Consider the following 14,739-nt stretch of genomic DNA (forward strand, 5'->3'; position numbering starts at 1 on the left):
GGCAGCACATAGAGGCTGAAATCTGATCTGACAAAAAATCCATCCACATACACGTACTGAAGCAGTGCAGCCGAGAGAAACACTACGACATGAAGAGAAGAAACTGTTGGGAATAAATTAATACAATTTCATTAAACAAATATGAGAATTTAGGTTGTAAATGTAAGTCAGTGCTTCTGATAGTGTTTAGGCAGCAGAATAGGATTTACTGACCCTGACCGCTGGTGAAAATACAGTCAGATTTTGCCTGACAAAATACAGTTTTTATAGAGTATTATAGTACACTAAGTTTTTGCTGCACTGCTTATTTATTTATTTATTTACCAATTTTTATTGAGAGGATAAAAACGTAACTGTTGAAACACGCAGCGAGTCACCAATCAGGATCGAGCGCACGCTCTGTTTTACACGTGTTCTGATCGACGCTCGGTGCATCTACTGATCACCAACATACAGTTCAGCATCAGTTCAACATCAAGCAGAACATTTAGAGAGGAATAAATGATGAAGAAACTCCAGACTCGAACTCACCACCACACACGTGACCTCGTTTACATAATTGTTTAAGTTGATTTGTGCACATGATCATTGTAATACAAATTAATCAGTGTTTGAGTCATTAAAATCATTCTATTAATAGATCAGTGTGCTGAGAGTCACATTTGAGTCTTTACACATAAACTGAGGTGATTAAGTAAAGAGTCTTGTGATAAAAATGATAACAGGAACATTAGAGTTATAATTTTTTTTTTGTGATTTTATTTAAGTGAAAGTTTTTGGGACACTTTTAGTTAAGTATATGGTTTGTATAATTAATCCACTAGCGGTTTAATAGCAGTAGGGAATAATCCAGATGAACTCTTGTCTACATCACTTAAAAAAAGCAGGAAGGCTTCTGGCAAAACTCAAAATCCGTGTGGAGTGTTTTGATATATCGAATAAATTTGTCTCCAACGTTTAGTTTCGAAAGTGGAGACAAAAAACACGGCTCTAATCTGTCGAACGCTGTCACGGCACCATGGGATGTTCCTACACGGAACCCTCGAGGAACATTACCTGCTCCTTGTCTGTTACTGAACAATCCAGTTTGGTCTTTGTGGATATTTTCGGGGACGACGTTCTCTAGTCGCATAGCAGTTATTTTAGTTATAACTTAAGAGAGAATTCAGAAAACAGAGAGGTCTAGAAGAATCACATTTTTGTTGATCTTTTCCTGGCTTAGGTAGCAACGTTATGGTCTCCATCTCCAGCGAACACTCGGCCCCCTAGCGCCTCCTTTATTATGTTATTTGGTCTGTAGTTTTAATGAATGTTTTTTAGATCTTCTAAACAACCACCACCTTCCACTTTAATAGAGTGGAAACCTGATGTTAACCACACCCTTGTGGCTGAACGAATCTCACACAAAATGTTGTGGAACATCTTTCCTGAAGAGTGGAGCAAACACTGGGAATCTTTTGGATGTGGAAATTTAACTTAGGAGATATAAACCAGTTTCAGCATGACACAAAGCCAGTTCAATAAAGATCTGCTTTCCATGGGTTGGAATGGAATATCTGCTATGGAGCTCCAACCCTATTGAACACCAATGGTTCTCACCTGCATCCTGTAGTAGGTGACTTTACATACATACATACATCTTTGTGGCTGAATGAATCTCACACAAGATTGCCACAAAATATAGTGGAACATCTTCCCAGAAGAGTGGAGCTCATAATACGAACCAATGGAGACTCGATGTGGAATGGGATGTTCAGAAAGAAGCACATAGCAATTGTTTAGTCAGGTGTCCACAAACCTTATTTAATCATATATATATATACACACACACACAAACACACACACACACACACACACACACACACACAGCAGGGAAAATAAGTATTTGACATCACATATTTGATATCACTCCTGAGCAATGCAGACAACTGGTCTCTCCATACAAGAGGCGTCTAAAAGCTGTAATCACCAACAAAGGCTTTTTTTTACAAAGTATTAAATAAAGTGTGTTCAATACTTACTCCCTGCGTCATTTCACTTTATTTATTATGACTCAACTTGTATACGTAAATGTTCTGATTTCTTTGTATGAATTCAATATTTGGCTTAATGGCTACATTTGGTGGAAATTTGGTGTCAATAGCCCACTTAGAAATCCTTTACTGATAAAAAAATGCTGATGTGTCAAAAAAATGTTTACATATACATGCGGAGCTTGAATTATTATTTTTTTAATCCATGTGGACGTTTTCCGCCGACAAAATAAAGACTCGTCAGACTCATTGAATTGCATTTGATCTTTATTTGATCGGCTAAAGCCCTGATACGATTCCCCTCGTGCTTTAACTCTTTACAGAGGAAAAAAGGCATTTGAATAGCATTTAGCTACAAAGTTCAGCACCATGTTACAAGTAATGCACATTAGCATTTATAAGCGTTTCATCGACAACGGTGATAAAAACGTTAACATCTGAAATACAGCTGGGTGAGGAAATCAAATGAAATGATCAAGAATGTGTGTGTTTATTTTGAATGAAGTATTTTGTACTGAAGCTAAAGGAAGTTAGCATCTGGCCCAAAAGCACAAAGCTACTATATAATAAATTTTCCCTTTAAAGTGTTAGCATGGGAAAAAAAATAATCACCATTTCAGCGTAGCACCTTAAACAACGGCCGACCAACCTGAAGATGCTGATCTCCACACACAAACATTCCTCACGCAGGAATAATCATCGATTAATAAATACATCTGTATTATAACATCTACCTCGCTAATACGAATATGCGAACGAGCCGGCCGACCAATCGGGACGCTCCTGGTGCGGCATGCAGAATTTTTTTTTATGTCTATCTACTACAGGCTGACTTCCGTCGACGACTTGTTAAATAAACGGATCTCTAGTATGTCATTTGACGTTATTATATACACTAATACTACTGTATATTATACTGTGAATGATTCACATTTTATTACAAATAAACGAAGCCTAAACCGAAGTATTGGGACACCCGACTTTCCCCAAATATCTCTGGATGCTCTGGCACGACATTTCCATTCAGGATTGTGCTCAAAGCCAGCTCCATGAAGATATGCTTTCCATGGGTTGGAGTGAAAGATCTCCCACTATAGAGCTCCAACCCCCTCACCTCATCTACATCAGTACCTGACTAGCTAGCTAATCGTTTTTTGTTTTTGTTTTTTTGCGTAGCACAAACCACAGGCTAAATCTGATGAGAAATTGTCTAATCCAATCCAAATTTTACGTTAACGCCATTTGGCATGATGCCTTCATCCAGAGCAATTTACAATGATCTCATTAAATGTGAGATTGAGAAGTAGGAATATAAAATTCGCCATGTTTTACCTCAGAAAACGATTGGATTTCGGTCGGCGTCTTGCTTCGGTGCCAATTAGATTGAAACATTGAATATTAATGAAAGATTTTGCTGTGGTTGTGCTTTAAATATAAATCTACATCAGTCGCTGACTTTACTAACAACCTTGTGGCTGGATGAATCTCCACAAAATTCAGTGGAACATCTTCCCAGAAGAATCGATCTTATAATAAGTCAAAATGGGGACTAAATGTGGAACAAAAGGTTCAGAAAGAAGCACTAAGCGATCTTAAGTTCGGGTGTCCACAAACTTTTGGCTGTATAACATATATTGCAATAAATTTTTTTTTTTTTAATAGCTGAAGCGTTACATTTATTCCCATCTATTTATTATTTTTCCCAGACAAAAACGTTACGATCACACCAATCACGCCTGCCGACAAATTAATACTTACATGCGTTGCTATGGCGATAAAACTCTTGGTTACAATTTTTCGAATAACAGTAGCTTTGGAAAATGTAACCGAATGGAAATACGACAAACAACAACGGGAAAAAAAATAAACTTTCGACCTCACAATCCTTGGCAGCCAACCGAAAATGAGGGGGCGGGGCTTTTTGTACACTTGGAGAAGGAGAAAAAGATGGAAAAAAATTGTAATATAAGCTCTTATACTTAAACAGGCATACTCGCTTTTTTCTTGTTAGTAATTATTGGTGGCCCTGATCGAGTAAAAATTTGTAAAAAAAAATTATAATAATAATTAGTACAAAACTAAATAATATAAATAAATAGTAGTAATAAAAAAAAGGTCCCGCCGTCTCAAATTGAACTTAAAAATCGACCAAAAAAAAAAAAAAGAAAAACCATTTTACACCTGGTTTCCATCATTAACACATACAATCACCACCTTTCCATCTTCAACTTTCACGCAAATCACATCATCGTCGACCATTACGTGTTCGAACGTTTCCACCCTTCATCCATCTCCTCGATCATCTCAGAACCCTCCAAAAATCCCGCAAATGCTCCTTCTTTCCTTTCATGCTCGCTCTTTTTTTTCCTCCAGAATCCTCTGGTATCACGGTGTGAAAATGTCCAGACGTGGAAAATGATAAAAGACAAGTTAATTCCGGATCGAACTACAACTCGCTCGAACATCTTAGAGTGACGTTCCTGATTTTAACGAGGACGGGTCAAATCCACACTAGATAAGCCGAAAGTATTGGGACACCCGACGTTCCCACCTGCTTGTGGTTCTTCTAGCATTAAAATCTTTCATTAACTTGGGAGACCCAAACCTGTTCCAGCATGACCCAAAGTGCACAGCTCCAAGAAGATCTCCTGCTCTAGAACCCCAACCCTATTGAACAAGATGAATGTAACCTTATGGTCAGGTGTCCACAAACTTTCAGCTGTATAGTGTATGTCATACAAAATATACTCCAGCATCTCCTTATTATGGCGTGGCTGAGAAAAGACCACAGGAGTCGCTGAATGCATCACGGCTGCGGTGCAAAACGGAGCAATCCAACATCAGACAGCATCAACACGTCTAGACCCTATTTAGAAAAAGAACAAATGAGTTTCCCGATTTTTTCATTTCAGTATTTCATTCAACCGCCTTCAGCTTCAGCCCTTTCCTATAAACACGTGAAGAAAAAACTCAGTGTTTCCCAAAAAATAAAATACACAGTGACTGAACAAAACAAATACAAATAAATAAAAATAAAATTAAAGCTCATATTTACATTCACTCATAGAAAAAAAAAAACAATAAATATGTTTAAAAAAACAAACAAAAAAACCCCCTGAAATACATGAAAGAGAATAAAGTGCAGAGCAGCGGAGCATCATGAATGTCACACGTGTGTGTGTGTGTGTGTGTGTGTGTGTGTGTGTGTGTGTGTGTGTGTGGTGATGGCTGTACTCCATATCAGTCACAGAGCACCATGAATCAGCGGCCGGAGCGATACGTCAACAAAAACCGAAGGTTCCACAAAAGTATCGGAATCAGTCACGTGTAAAAAAAAATCCCCATAAAGCTCAACATCTCACGTGTGAGTTTCCTTTGATGGGAAACGGTGTGCAGAACAGACGACCGTAATGCCACCAGGGGGCGGTGTAAACCAACATCACACGAATGAGCGACACTCGGTCACGTGTGTATGGGGAGAAGACACTACACTGCACGCGTGAACATAACGAAGTGTCAAAACTCTGTTCAAATAAATACATAAATAAATAAATAAAGTGGAATTGTAATTTTAAAAAAAGGAACGAAGTAACTGGGTGAAAGAAAGGAAGAAAACCCCCCCCTGCAAAAATCACGTGACGAGTGTGGAATCTTAAATATGTGCACTGGTATCCCACAATGCAGTGCGTCTTGGTATCACCTAAACCATTTATATGCAAAAAGAAAAAAAAGAAGAAAGTGGTGTAAAATGGGTGGAGCCTGATGAGAATACTGCCTGCTCAAACCAACAAAGAAAACCCCGGGAGGGGGGGGGGGGGGGTGTCACTGTTTGTTCCTGTTCTCACTCAGGTCCTCTTTGGTCTTTTGGATACACGTGAAGATCTCCTGGAAGAGCACCCGGTACTCGGGCTGGTACGTGTCATCGATGAAGGAGGCGGGCTGATGTTTGAGGGATGCGACGGTGGGCGTCTGGACGGATTTGTGGCTGGAGGCGTGGTCACCACGTTGGCAGCGCAGCAGCAGCTCATCGTATTTGGTCTTCAGGACGCCGTACTGTGCATCCACTTCGTTCAGCAGGGAGATGCCGCGCCTCCTCACCGCCTCCGAGCGCCGTATGCAGGTCAGCTCGTGGTTGCGTCGTGCGTCCTGCTCCGCCTCTTCCTCTTCTGCCTCAGACTCCGCCCCCGACTCCACCCCCTTCTCTTCAGAGAGGAAGAACACGTCGTCGGCCACCAGCGAGTCCGTGGGTCTGACGGCAGAGGGTTCGGAGCGCCACAGTTCGCGCAGCTCCTCCACCTCCGCCTCCAGTTCAGCTTGGTGCCGTCGCGCCTTCTCCAGCTGTGCCAGCTGTTCCTCCAGCGCCCGGTTCTCGTGCTCGGTCACCGCCGTGACCTTCTCGGCTGCCTCGCGCCGCTCGCGCTCGCTGCTCAGCTGGGAGTGAAGGCTACGCAAGGCACTGTGCAAAGAAGATCTCTCCTCCTCCACCAGGCCCATGTCCAGAACCAACCACGAGCGATCATCACGCAGACGTCTACACACACACACACACACACACACACACACACACACACACACACACACACACACACACACACACACACACACACACACACACACACACACACACACACACACACACACACACAGAGAGAGAGAGCGCGAATTACTTTCAATTTACAATTTAGAATTTTCTGTACTGCATTTTAATAGATAGATAGACAGACAGACAGACAGACAGACAGACAGACAGACAGACAGAGAGACAGGTCAATAGACAGAAAAGAAGAGAGAGACAGAAAGAGAGCGAGAGATAGAAAGATAGATACACATACAAACAGATAGGCAGATAGACTTAAAAAAAAGAGAGAGGGGGGGCAGACAGACAGCTGGATAGATATAAAGATACATATACAGAGACAGACAAGATTATAGACACGGATAGACAGAGAAATAAACTGATAGACAGACACAGACAGATTCAAAGATAGACAGACAGAAACAGACAGAAAGATACACAAAGACAGATGTAGATAGACACACTAATAGACAGACAGACGGAGAGTGAGAGAGACAGAGAGAGAAATAGAAAGATACAGAGGACACATAAATGGAAAAAGACTTATAGACAGACAGACAGACAGACAGACAGACAGACAGACAGACAAACAGACAAACAGGATGAGACACAAAAACTGAAACAAAAAAATCAGTGTGATGATTGAGGATTCTGTAGGGTTCAGTAGAGGGGTTTCTGTAGGGTTCTGTGGAGGGTTCAGTAGAGGGGTTTCTGTAGGGTTCTGTGGAGGGATCAGTATAGGGGTTTCCTGTAGGGTTCTGTGGAGGGTTCTGCAGAGGGGTTTCCTGTAGGGTTCTGTGGAGGGTTCTGCAGAGGGGTTTCCTTTAGGGTTCTGCAGAGGGGTTTCTGTAGGGTTCTGTGGAGGGTTCAGTAGAGGGGTTTCCTTTAGGGTTCTGTGGAGGGTTCAGTAGAGGGGTTTCCTTTGGGGTTCTGTGGAGGGTTCAGTAGAGGGGTTTCTGGAGGGTTCTGTGGAGGGTTCTGCAGAGGGGTTTCTGTAGGGTTCTGTGAAGGGTTCAGTAGAGGGGTTTCTGTAGGGTTCTGTGGAGGGTTCTGCAGAGGTGTTTCTGTAGGGTTCTGTGGAGGGTTCAGTAGAGGGGTTTCTGTAGGGTTCTGTGGAGGGTTCAGTAAAGGGGTTTCTGTAGGGTTCTGTGGAGGGTCCAGTAGAGGGGTTTCTGTAGGGTTCTGTGGAGGGTCCAGTAGAGGGGTTTCTGTAGGGTTCTGTGGAGGGTCCAGTAGAGGGGTTTCTGGAGGGTTCTGTGGAGGGTTCTGCAGAGGGGTTTCTGTAGGGTTCTGTGAAGGGTTCAGTAGAGGGGTTTCTGTAGGGTTCTGTGGAGGGTTCTGCAGAGGTGTTTCTGTAGGGTTCTGTGGAGGGTTCAGTAGAGGGGTTTCTGTAGGGTTCTGTGGAGGGTTCAGTAAAGGGGTTTCTGTAGGGTTCTGTGGAGGGTCCAGTAGAGGGGTTTCTGTAGGGTTCTGTGGAGGGATCAGTATAGGGGTTTCCTGTAGGGTTCTGTGGAGGGTTCTGCAGAGGGGTTTCCTGTAGGGTTCTGTGGAGGGTTCTGCAGAGGGGTTTCCTTTAGGGTTCTGCAGAGGGGTTTCTGTAGGGTTCTGTGGAGGGTTCAGTAGAGGGGTTTCCTTTAGGGTTCTGTGGAGGGTTCAGTAGAGGGGTTTCCTTTAGGGTTCTGTGGAGGGTTCAGTAGAGGGGTTTCTGGAGGGTTCTGTGGAGGGTTCTGCAGAGGGGTTTCTGTAGGGTTCTGTGAAGGGTTCAGTAGAGGGGTTTCTGTAGGGTTCTGTGGAGGGTTCTGCAGAGGTGTTTCTGTAGGGTTCTGTGGAGGGTTCAGTAGAGGTGTTTCTGTAGGGTTCTGTGGAGGGTTCAGTAGAGGGGTTTCTGTAGGGTTCTGTGGAGGGTTCAGTAAAGGGGTTTCTGTAGGGTTCTGTGGAGGGTCCAGTAGAGGGGTTTCTGTAGGGTTCTGTGGAGGGTCCAGTAGAGGGGTTTCTGTAGGGTTCTGTGGAGGGTCCAGTAGAGGGGTTTCTGTAGGGTTCTGTGGAGGGTCCAGTAGAGGGGTTTCTGGAGGGTTCTGTGGAGGGTTCTGCAGAGGGGTTTCTGTAGGGTTCTGTGAAGGGTTCAGTAGAGGGGTTTCTGTAGGGTTCTGTGGAGGGTTCTGCAGAGGTGTTTCTGTAGGGTTCTGTGGAGGGTTCAAGTAGAGGGGTTTCTGTAGGGTTCTGTGGAGGGTTCAGTAAAGGGGTTTCTGTAGGGTTCTGTGGAGGGTCCAGTAGAGGGGTTTCTGTAGGGTTCTGTGGAGGGTCCAGTAGAGGGGTTTCTGTAGGGTTCTGTGGAGGGTCCAGTAGAGGGGTTTCTGTAGGGTTCTGTGGAGGGTTTAGTAGAGGGGTTTCTGTAGGGTTTTGTGAAAGGGTTTAATGGAGGACTAAGCAGAGGGTTTCACGGAGGGTTCTGTAAACGGTCTGTGAAGGGGTTCAGTGGAGGGTATACAAGATACTAGACATTCTCTAGAAAAAAAAAAATCACGACGTTGACAAATGTTGGGAGAAATCATGTGAACTTCAGTTCCTAGATTGACAAAGCTCCATGTTGATGTGTCTTTTAAAAGAAACCTGCCTTGTCTTGCCCAAAATGCCTCTGAAGGAGATGCGGCTCTTGTCAATCTCCTCTGGAATCTTTCTACAGAAGAACATTGGAACCAGAAAAGCACTAGTAGGAAGAGATAACGGTACAATTCAGTAGATTGCATGGGGACTTCAGAGGAGATCATGGTGTTAGATCAGCTCGGAATGTCGCAAGAGCTCTCTGCACTTCTGCGTGAAACCTCAGGAATGTTTCTCACACACACGCTGTGTGGCCAAAAGTATCTTCTCCAACCATATGTGGTTCTTCTCCAAACTCTCAGCACAAAGTTCCTCCACACGATTGTATAGGATGTCATGGCATTCATTTTTCCCCTCAGATGTTCCAGCAGAACACGAAGTGCACAAAGCCGACTCCATGAAGATCAGTTACAGAAATGTAAGTTCTCCCATCGTTCTTTCATCTCCCCTGCTTTATCATTTCAGCAGAACGTGGGAACCGGGTCAGACGAGAAGAGAGAGGGAGGTAAGACTAGACAGGTTTCCCTCCTCCATGCCAGTGTGAAACTGTGTGCAGACTCACGTGTCTCGGTGCAGGTCGTAGAGGCAGGAGACGCTCTGAGCAGTCAGGCCTCGCCGGGTCTCGGCTTCACGTTCTCTCTTCGAGCGCTCCGACTGCGACGCCTTCAGCTCCTCCACCTGCTTCTGCAGTCTCTCCGTGTGAGACTGAAGCGAGTCGATGGTCTCGGTCAGGCTGGGAAACGGAGAGAGCGGCGAGACGATGGGTGAGACGATGGTGAGATACGCTTATGGTGTACAGTGCTGTGTAAAAGTATTCGCCCCCTTTCCCGATTTTTTTATTCATTTATTTAAATAATGATTTCATTGTTCGAGGAGAAAAAAACTCTCCAAACCTGCCTGGCTTTGTGTGAAAAAGTAATTGCCCCCTAACCCTAATAACTGGTTGCACCACCCTTGATAGCAATGACTGCAACTGAGGTTTTTGCGATAACTGTGGAGGAATTCTGACCCGCTCTTTTTTCTGCAGAATTGTTTCAAATTAAGCCTCAGGGGGTTTTAAGGCCTGTTTAAGGTCACATCACAGCATCTCAATTTGGACTTTTGACTAGGCCACTCTAAAACCTTCATTTTCTTTTTTTTAACCAATCAGAGTTGGACTTGCTGGTGTCTTTCAGATCATTGTCGTGCTGCCTAACTTGAGCTGGAGGTCATGAACTGATGTCCAGACAGGATTCTCCTTCAGGATTTTCTGGTAGAGTAAAAAATTACATAGTTCCATCAAATTAAAGCAAATTGTTCCAGGTCCTGAAGATTACAGAGCATCCCCAGATCATTGCACTACCACCACCAGTTTCACTGTTGGTATAATGAGATCATTATGAAATGTTGTGCGAGTTTCATGCCGGATGTAACGAGATGCACAACCTCCAAAAAGTTGAACTCTTGTCTCATTAGTCTGTGGAATATCTGCTCAAAACTCTAATAATCAAGATGTTTTTCATCAAATACGACACAAGATCTTTCTGTTCTTTAATAGGGCCAGGCAGGTTTGAAGAGCTTTTTTTCCCCTTAATAAATCAAATAATCATTTAAAAACTGCATTTTGTATTTACTTGGGTTGTAACAATATAATTTACTTGATGATCTGAATCATTTAAGTGTCGCAAACATGCAAGAAAAAGAAAATAAATAAACATTATTTCGACACCAAGCGTTTCAATTGGAAAAATATGATACTCTGCAATTCAACATGGTACAAATAGTTTCGCTTCAGAAAGCAAGATAAAAGAAAACGAGAAAATAAAACCAGACGTTCTTTTCCTGTTGTGTCTGCAGGAGGTTACAGCTCTACCTCTGCCATGTTTATCTGTATTCTGTGTATTCACGTAGCAGCAGCGGTGCTGAGAGTACGCGCTCGAGAAACGGTTTAGCGAAGAGAAATCGATCTACATATCAAATACTGGTCACATATTATTGGCAACGTTCTAAATAATAAAAGTACAGAACATCTTCTGATAATTATATAGATAGAAATCCTTTTCTCCTGACGCAAATCTGTTAAAAAAAAACAATGCGTCGTGATATAAACGCACAGATGTGAATCTCTTGATCCCCCTCACCTCTGGATCTTTCCTTGGGCCGTGCGGTTTTCCTGCACCAGCTGATGGTTGTTCGTCTCCAGGTCTCGCGCCGCCACGTCCAGCTGCTCGTACATTTTAGTGTGCTGATCGTTCATCTGCCTGAGCAACTCCACCTGCTTGTTCAGGTACTGAGAACACACACACACACACACACACACACACACACACACACACACACACACACACACACACACACACACACACACACACACACACATAAACACAGCTGTGTTCTATGACCTTCCACCTTTCCTAGAACTGAGTCCAGTAATGACACTACATCAGATCTGCTGCTTTGGACCAATAATGCTCAATATGCAAATTAGCAGAGCATTGATTCATTTAATTTATCATTAAAGAACAAAATCATGGTTGTCATGAAAACATTATATTCCGACGGCATTTATTTTTTTTTGATTGATTGATTCATTCATTTTCTCCCGCTTATCCGTAATTCGGGTCGCGGGGGCAGCAGTCTAAGCAGACCCCCGCCTTCGACTGCTGCCCAATCCTCACAGCACCGTCCCTTACGGTCCCTCCTGCAGGCGGTGAGCCCACGGGAAGGCGGCCCCACGTTACTCCGACATCACGGACCTTGATATTTCCCTCGTAAGGGACCCCCGGAGCATAGAGGGTTAAGGGCCTTGCTCAAGGGCCCAAGAGTGGCAGCCTGGCGATACCAGGGCTTGAACCCCAGACCTTCCGATCGGCAACCCAGCGTCTTAACCGCTGGAGCCACCACTCAATTAATTAATTAATTACTGAGAAAATAACGATAAAAAGCCCAGACCTATACTTTGTAATTTTGCATATGGGGTGTTTCCAATTTGCATATTCATGAATCCTGGTATATTTAATGAGAAGTGAAGCTGTGTAGGTTTTCATTGCCACTGTACGCTATTTTTTATTTGATTATAAAGTTTATTGTTACTCTAACAGTACTTTTATAGGATCACAAATATCACAGACGTTCGATTAATAATCGGATGCACAATTCCACAAGAAAAACTCTTCCCTGTGATCCTGATCTCAAATACAATATTCTCCACGTTTCGGTCAAATGTTCCAGAAGAATGATATCAGAACGAAAAACAAAAAGGTCAACTGGACTGGATTTTGCAGGAAACCGCATTCCTGGCCTACAAGTCTTTTGTCTTTAAGACTTCCTTTTTCCTGTTTGCCGCTTCCTCCTACACAGACGAGGAGGAATGTTAAAAGCACTACATGGTCTCAGAGATCATTAATCTAACGACTTAAAGGTGTAAAGTTCATGTCTACAGAGATGGCTAGACATGAATTTGGCGTCAAATTTGAAGGGATAACAGAAGGAATATAAGGTCCCTGTTGCTATGGAAACAACACCCAAGCTGAGCACTGTCTGAAAACCAAATTCCATATATCATTTATAAAGGAATTCCAAAAAAATTTTATAATAATAATAATTCCAGAACCACATTATTAAGGAATTTATCATAAAGAAATTCCTGAAAACTAAATTCCTTGAACTCCATTATGAAATGAAACCTGAATTCCAGAGCTACCTCCTAAAGGAATTCCTGAAAACTAAAATCCAGAGTTCCACAATAAAGAAATTCCTGAACTCAGTAACAAAGGGAACAAAATTCCAGCTCCATAATGAAGGAATTTAAAAAAAGAATTCTGGAAAGAAATCCCAGAGCTCCATCATAAAGGAATTCCTAAAAACTAAATTCTAGATCTCCATCACGACAGAGTTTCTGAACTCTACAACAATGGAAACTACATTTCTGAATGGTGGATCAATGAATAAAGCTCTGAGTTACTGAGCAGAAGGTTCAAGCCCCAGCACCACAAAGCTGCCACTGTTGGGCCCTTGCGCAAGGCCCTTAAACCTCTCTGCTCCAGAGAGTGCTGTCTCATGGCTGAGCTCTGACCAGAGCTTCTTAAACTGTGAAGAAAGAACTTTACAGTGCTGTAACGTATATATGACAAGTAAAAGCTCCTGGAAACTAAATTCCAGAACTCCATTTTTGAGGAACACTTGAACTCAGCAACAAAATCCCAGAAGTTCACCATGACAGAATTCCTGAACCAACAATTCCCTCCGATACTGCAACACATTTCAGAATTCCTGATGATCTAAACATAAATCGGTGGAAATTCACAAGTAAGAGAGTTAAACCGTCTGACCAATCAAAAACTTTTAGTATGTTAAGCCCCGCCCACAACAGCTCCTGTCCAGTTCCACAGAAAAGTGCTTTCCTCAAGTCAAGGACCTGAAAAAGTCCTGCCAGATGCTTGTCAGGTTACACAGTTCCTGAGTTCATAGAAATGTCCCTGTAATGAAAATAAATCTCAGCAGGTGTTGACGCCGTTTCCTGCAACTTAGAAACAGGAAGATGTTGAGGAAACGTCCTCCAGACATCACAGGAACGTCGATACCCGAAACGACGCATGGAAATCGACTGAGAATCGTCTCCTTTCTAAATAAACTTCGCAAGAACGTATGAAGGAACAAGAAACGGGAAGGAAGCCTCACCTCGATCTCCTGCAGCTGCTCCTGATTGGTGGAGTACATCTGCTGAAGGCCCTGCTCCAGCTCATGGTTCCTTTCCAGCAGAGACTTTCCCAACTCTGCGGCCAAGTGGAGATCTGTCCCCACACACACACAAATTGAACCTCTGATTATCCTCTGATTGAACCTCTTTATAATCTAAGATCGTTGCTCTCCCGCCCCGCCCTCCAGACGCCGTTGCTAGGTAACCGTCGCCATGGCTCCGCCCCGAACTGCCGGGTGTGCATCGGAGCCCCGCCCTCACTGTCCAGTGCGGAAGTGTGCGGCTTTACTCATTAAAATATCGAAATAAATAAAGTCTGTTTTCTTTACTGTTTTAAAGTTTTCAACAATTTTGTATTTTTTTTTTACTAAAAATAAATAAATAAATGAAATAAACCCTGTATTTAAAATGAAATGTAAATAAAATCCGGTCCCTGCGGTGAAAGTAACCTGTATATCAAACCGGAAATAGAGCGAAATGTGTGTGTTATTGAACACAATTGAATAAAAAGGAGGTGAAAATGGAATGCAGGGGGTGAAGATGAAGTGTGTGTGTGTGTGTGTGTTACAATGCGGGCATCTCACCATGCTCGAGCTCTTTCCGGCTGTACCAGAGCTCCTGCTCCTTTTCAAATTCCTCCTCCACGATCACACCCGCGAGCATTTTTACAAAATTATACTTTTTTCCACAACGAAGCTCTTACTCGCGTTCGACATCAGGTCACGTTGTAACACACACACACACACACACACACGCGGTGGCGTTGTTCTGCATCTGCGGCAACGTGGCAAACTCCATCCACAGCACGCAGTGTCCCAAATCAATACATTGTTTACTACATAGTGCCCTTA

At 43.1% G+C, this 14,739-nt stretch overlaps 1 protein-coding gene across 1 annotated transcript; it reads right to left on the reverse strand.

The window, feature by feature from the left end:
- Positions 1 to 2,282: 2,282 nt before the first annotated feature.
- cdr2a (cerebellar degeneration-related protein 2a) lies at positions 2,283 to 14,694 on the reverse strand. The gene is made up of 5 exons (XM_083524544.1): positions 14,473 to 14,694; positions 13,870 to 13,982; positions 11,331 to 11,479; positions 9,773 to 9,943; positions 2,283 to 6,564 (listed from the first exon to the last, which is right to left on the reverse strand). Exons 1-5 carry the CDS (start codon positions 14,549 to 14,551, stop codon positions 5,856 to 5,858), a joined length of 1,221 nt encoding a protein of 406 aa, XP_083380670.1. The 5' UTR covers positions 14,552 to 14,694; the 3' UTR covers positions 2,283 to 5,855.
- Between the last annotated feature and the right edge of the window lie 45 nt (positions 14,695 to 14,739).

Source organism: Silurus aristotelis (assembly GCF_946808225.1).
Source record: "Silurus aristotelis genome assembly, chromosome: 21".
Lineage (NCBI taxonomy): Eukaryota > Metazoa > Chordata > Actinopteri > Siluriformes > Siluridae > Silurus > Silurus aristotelis.

Excerpts from the sequence above, each read along its gene's own strand:
- cdr2a (XM_083524544.1), bottom strand. The coding sequence starts at position 14,551 with ATGCTCGCGGGTGTGATCGTGGAGGAGGAATTTGAAAAGGAGCAGGAG. Across the intron at positions 11,480-13,869 it reads AGCAGCTGCAGGAGATCGAG|TACCTGAACAAGCAGGTGGA; the intron begins GTGAGGCTTCCT and ends GTGTGTTCTCAG. Across the intron at positions 9,944-11,330 it reads GCCCAAGGAAAGATCCAGAG|CCTGACCGAGACCATCGACT; the intron begins GTGAGGGGGATC and ends TCCGTTTCCCAG.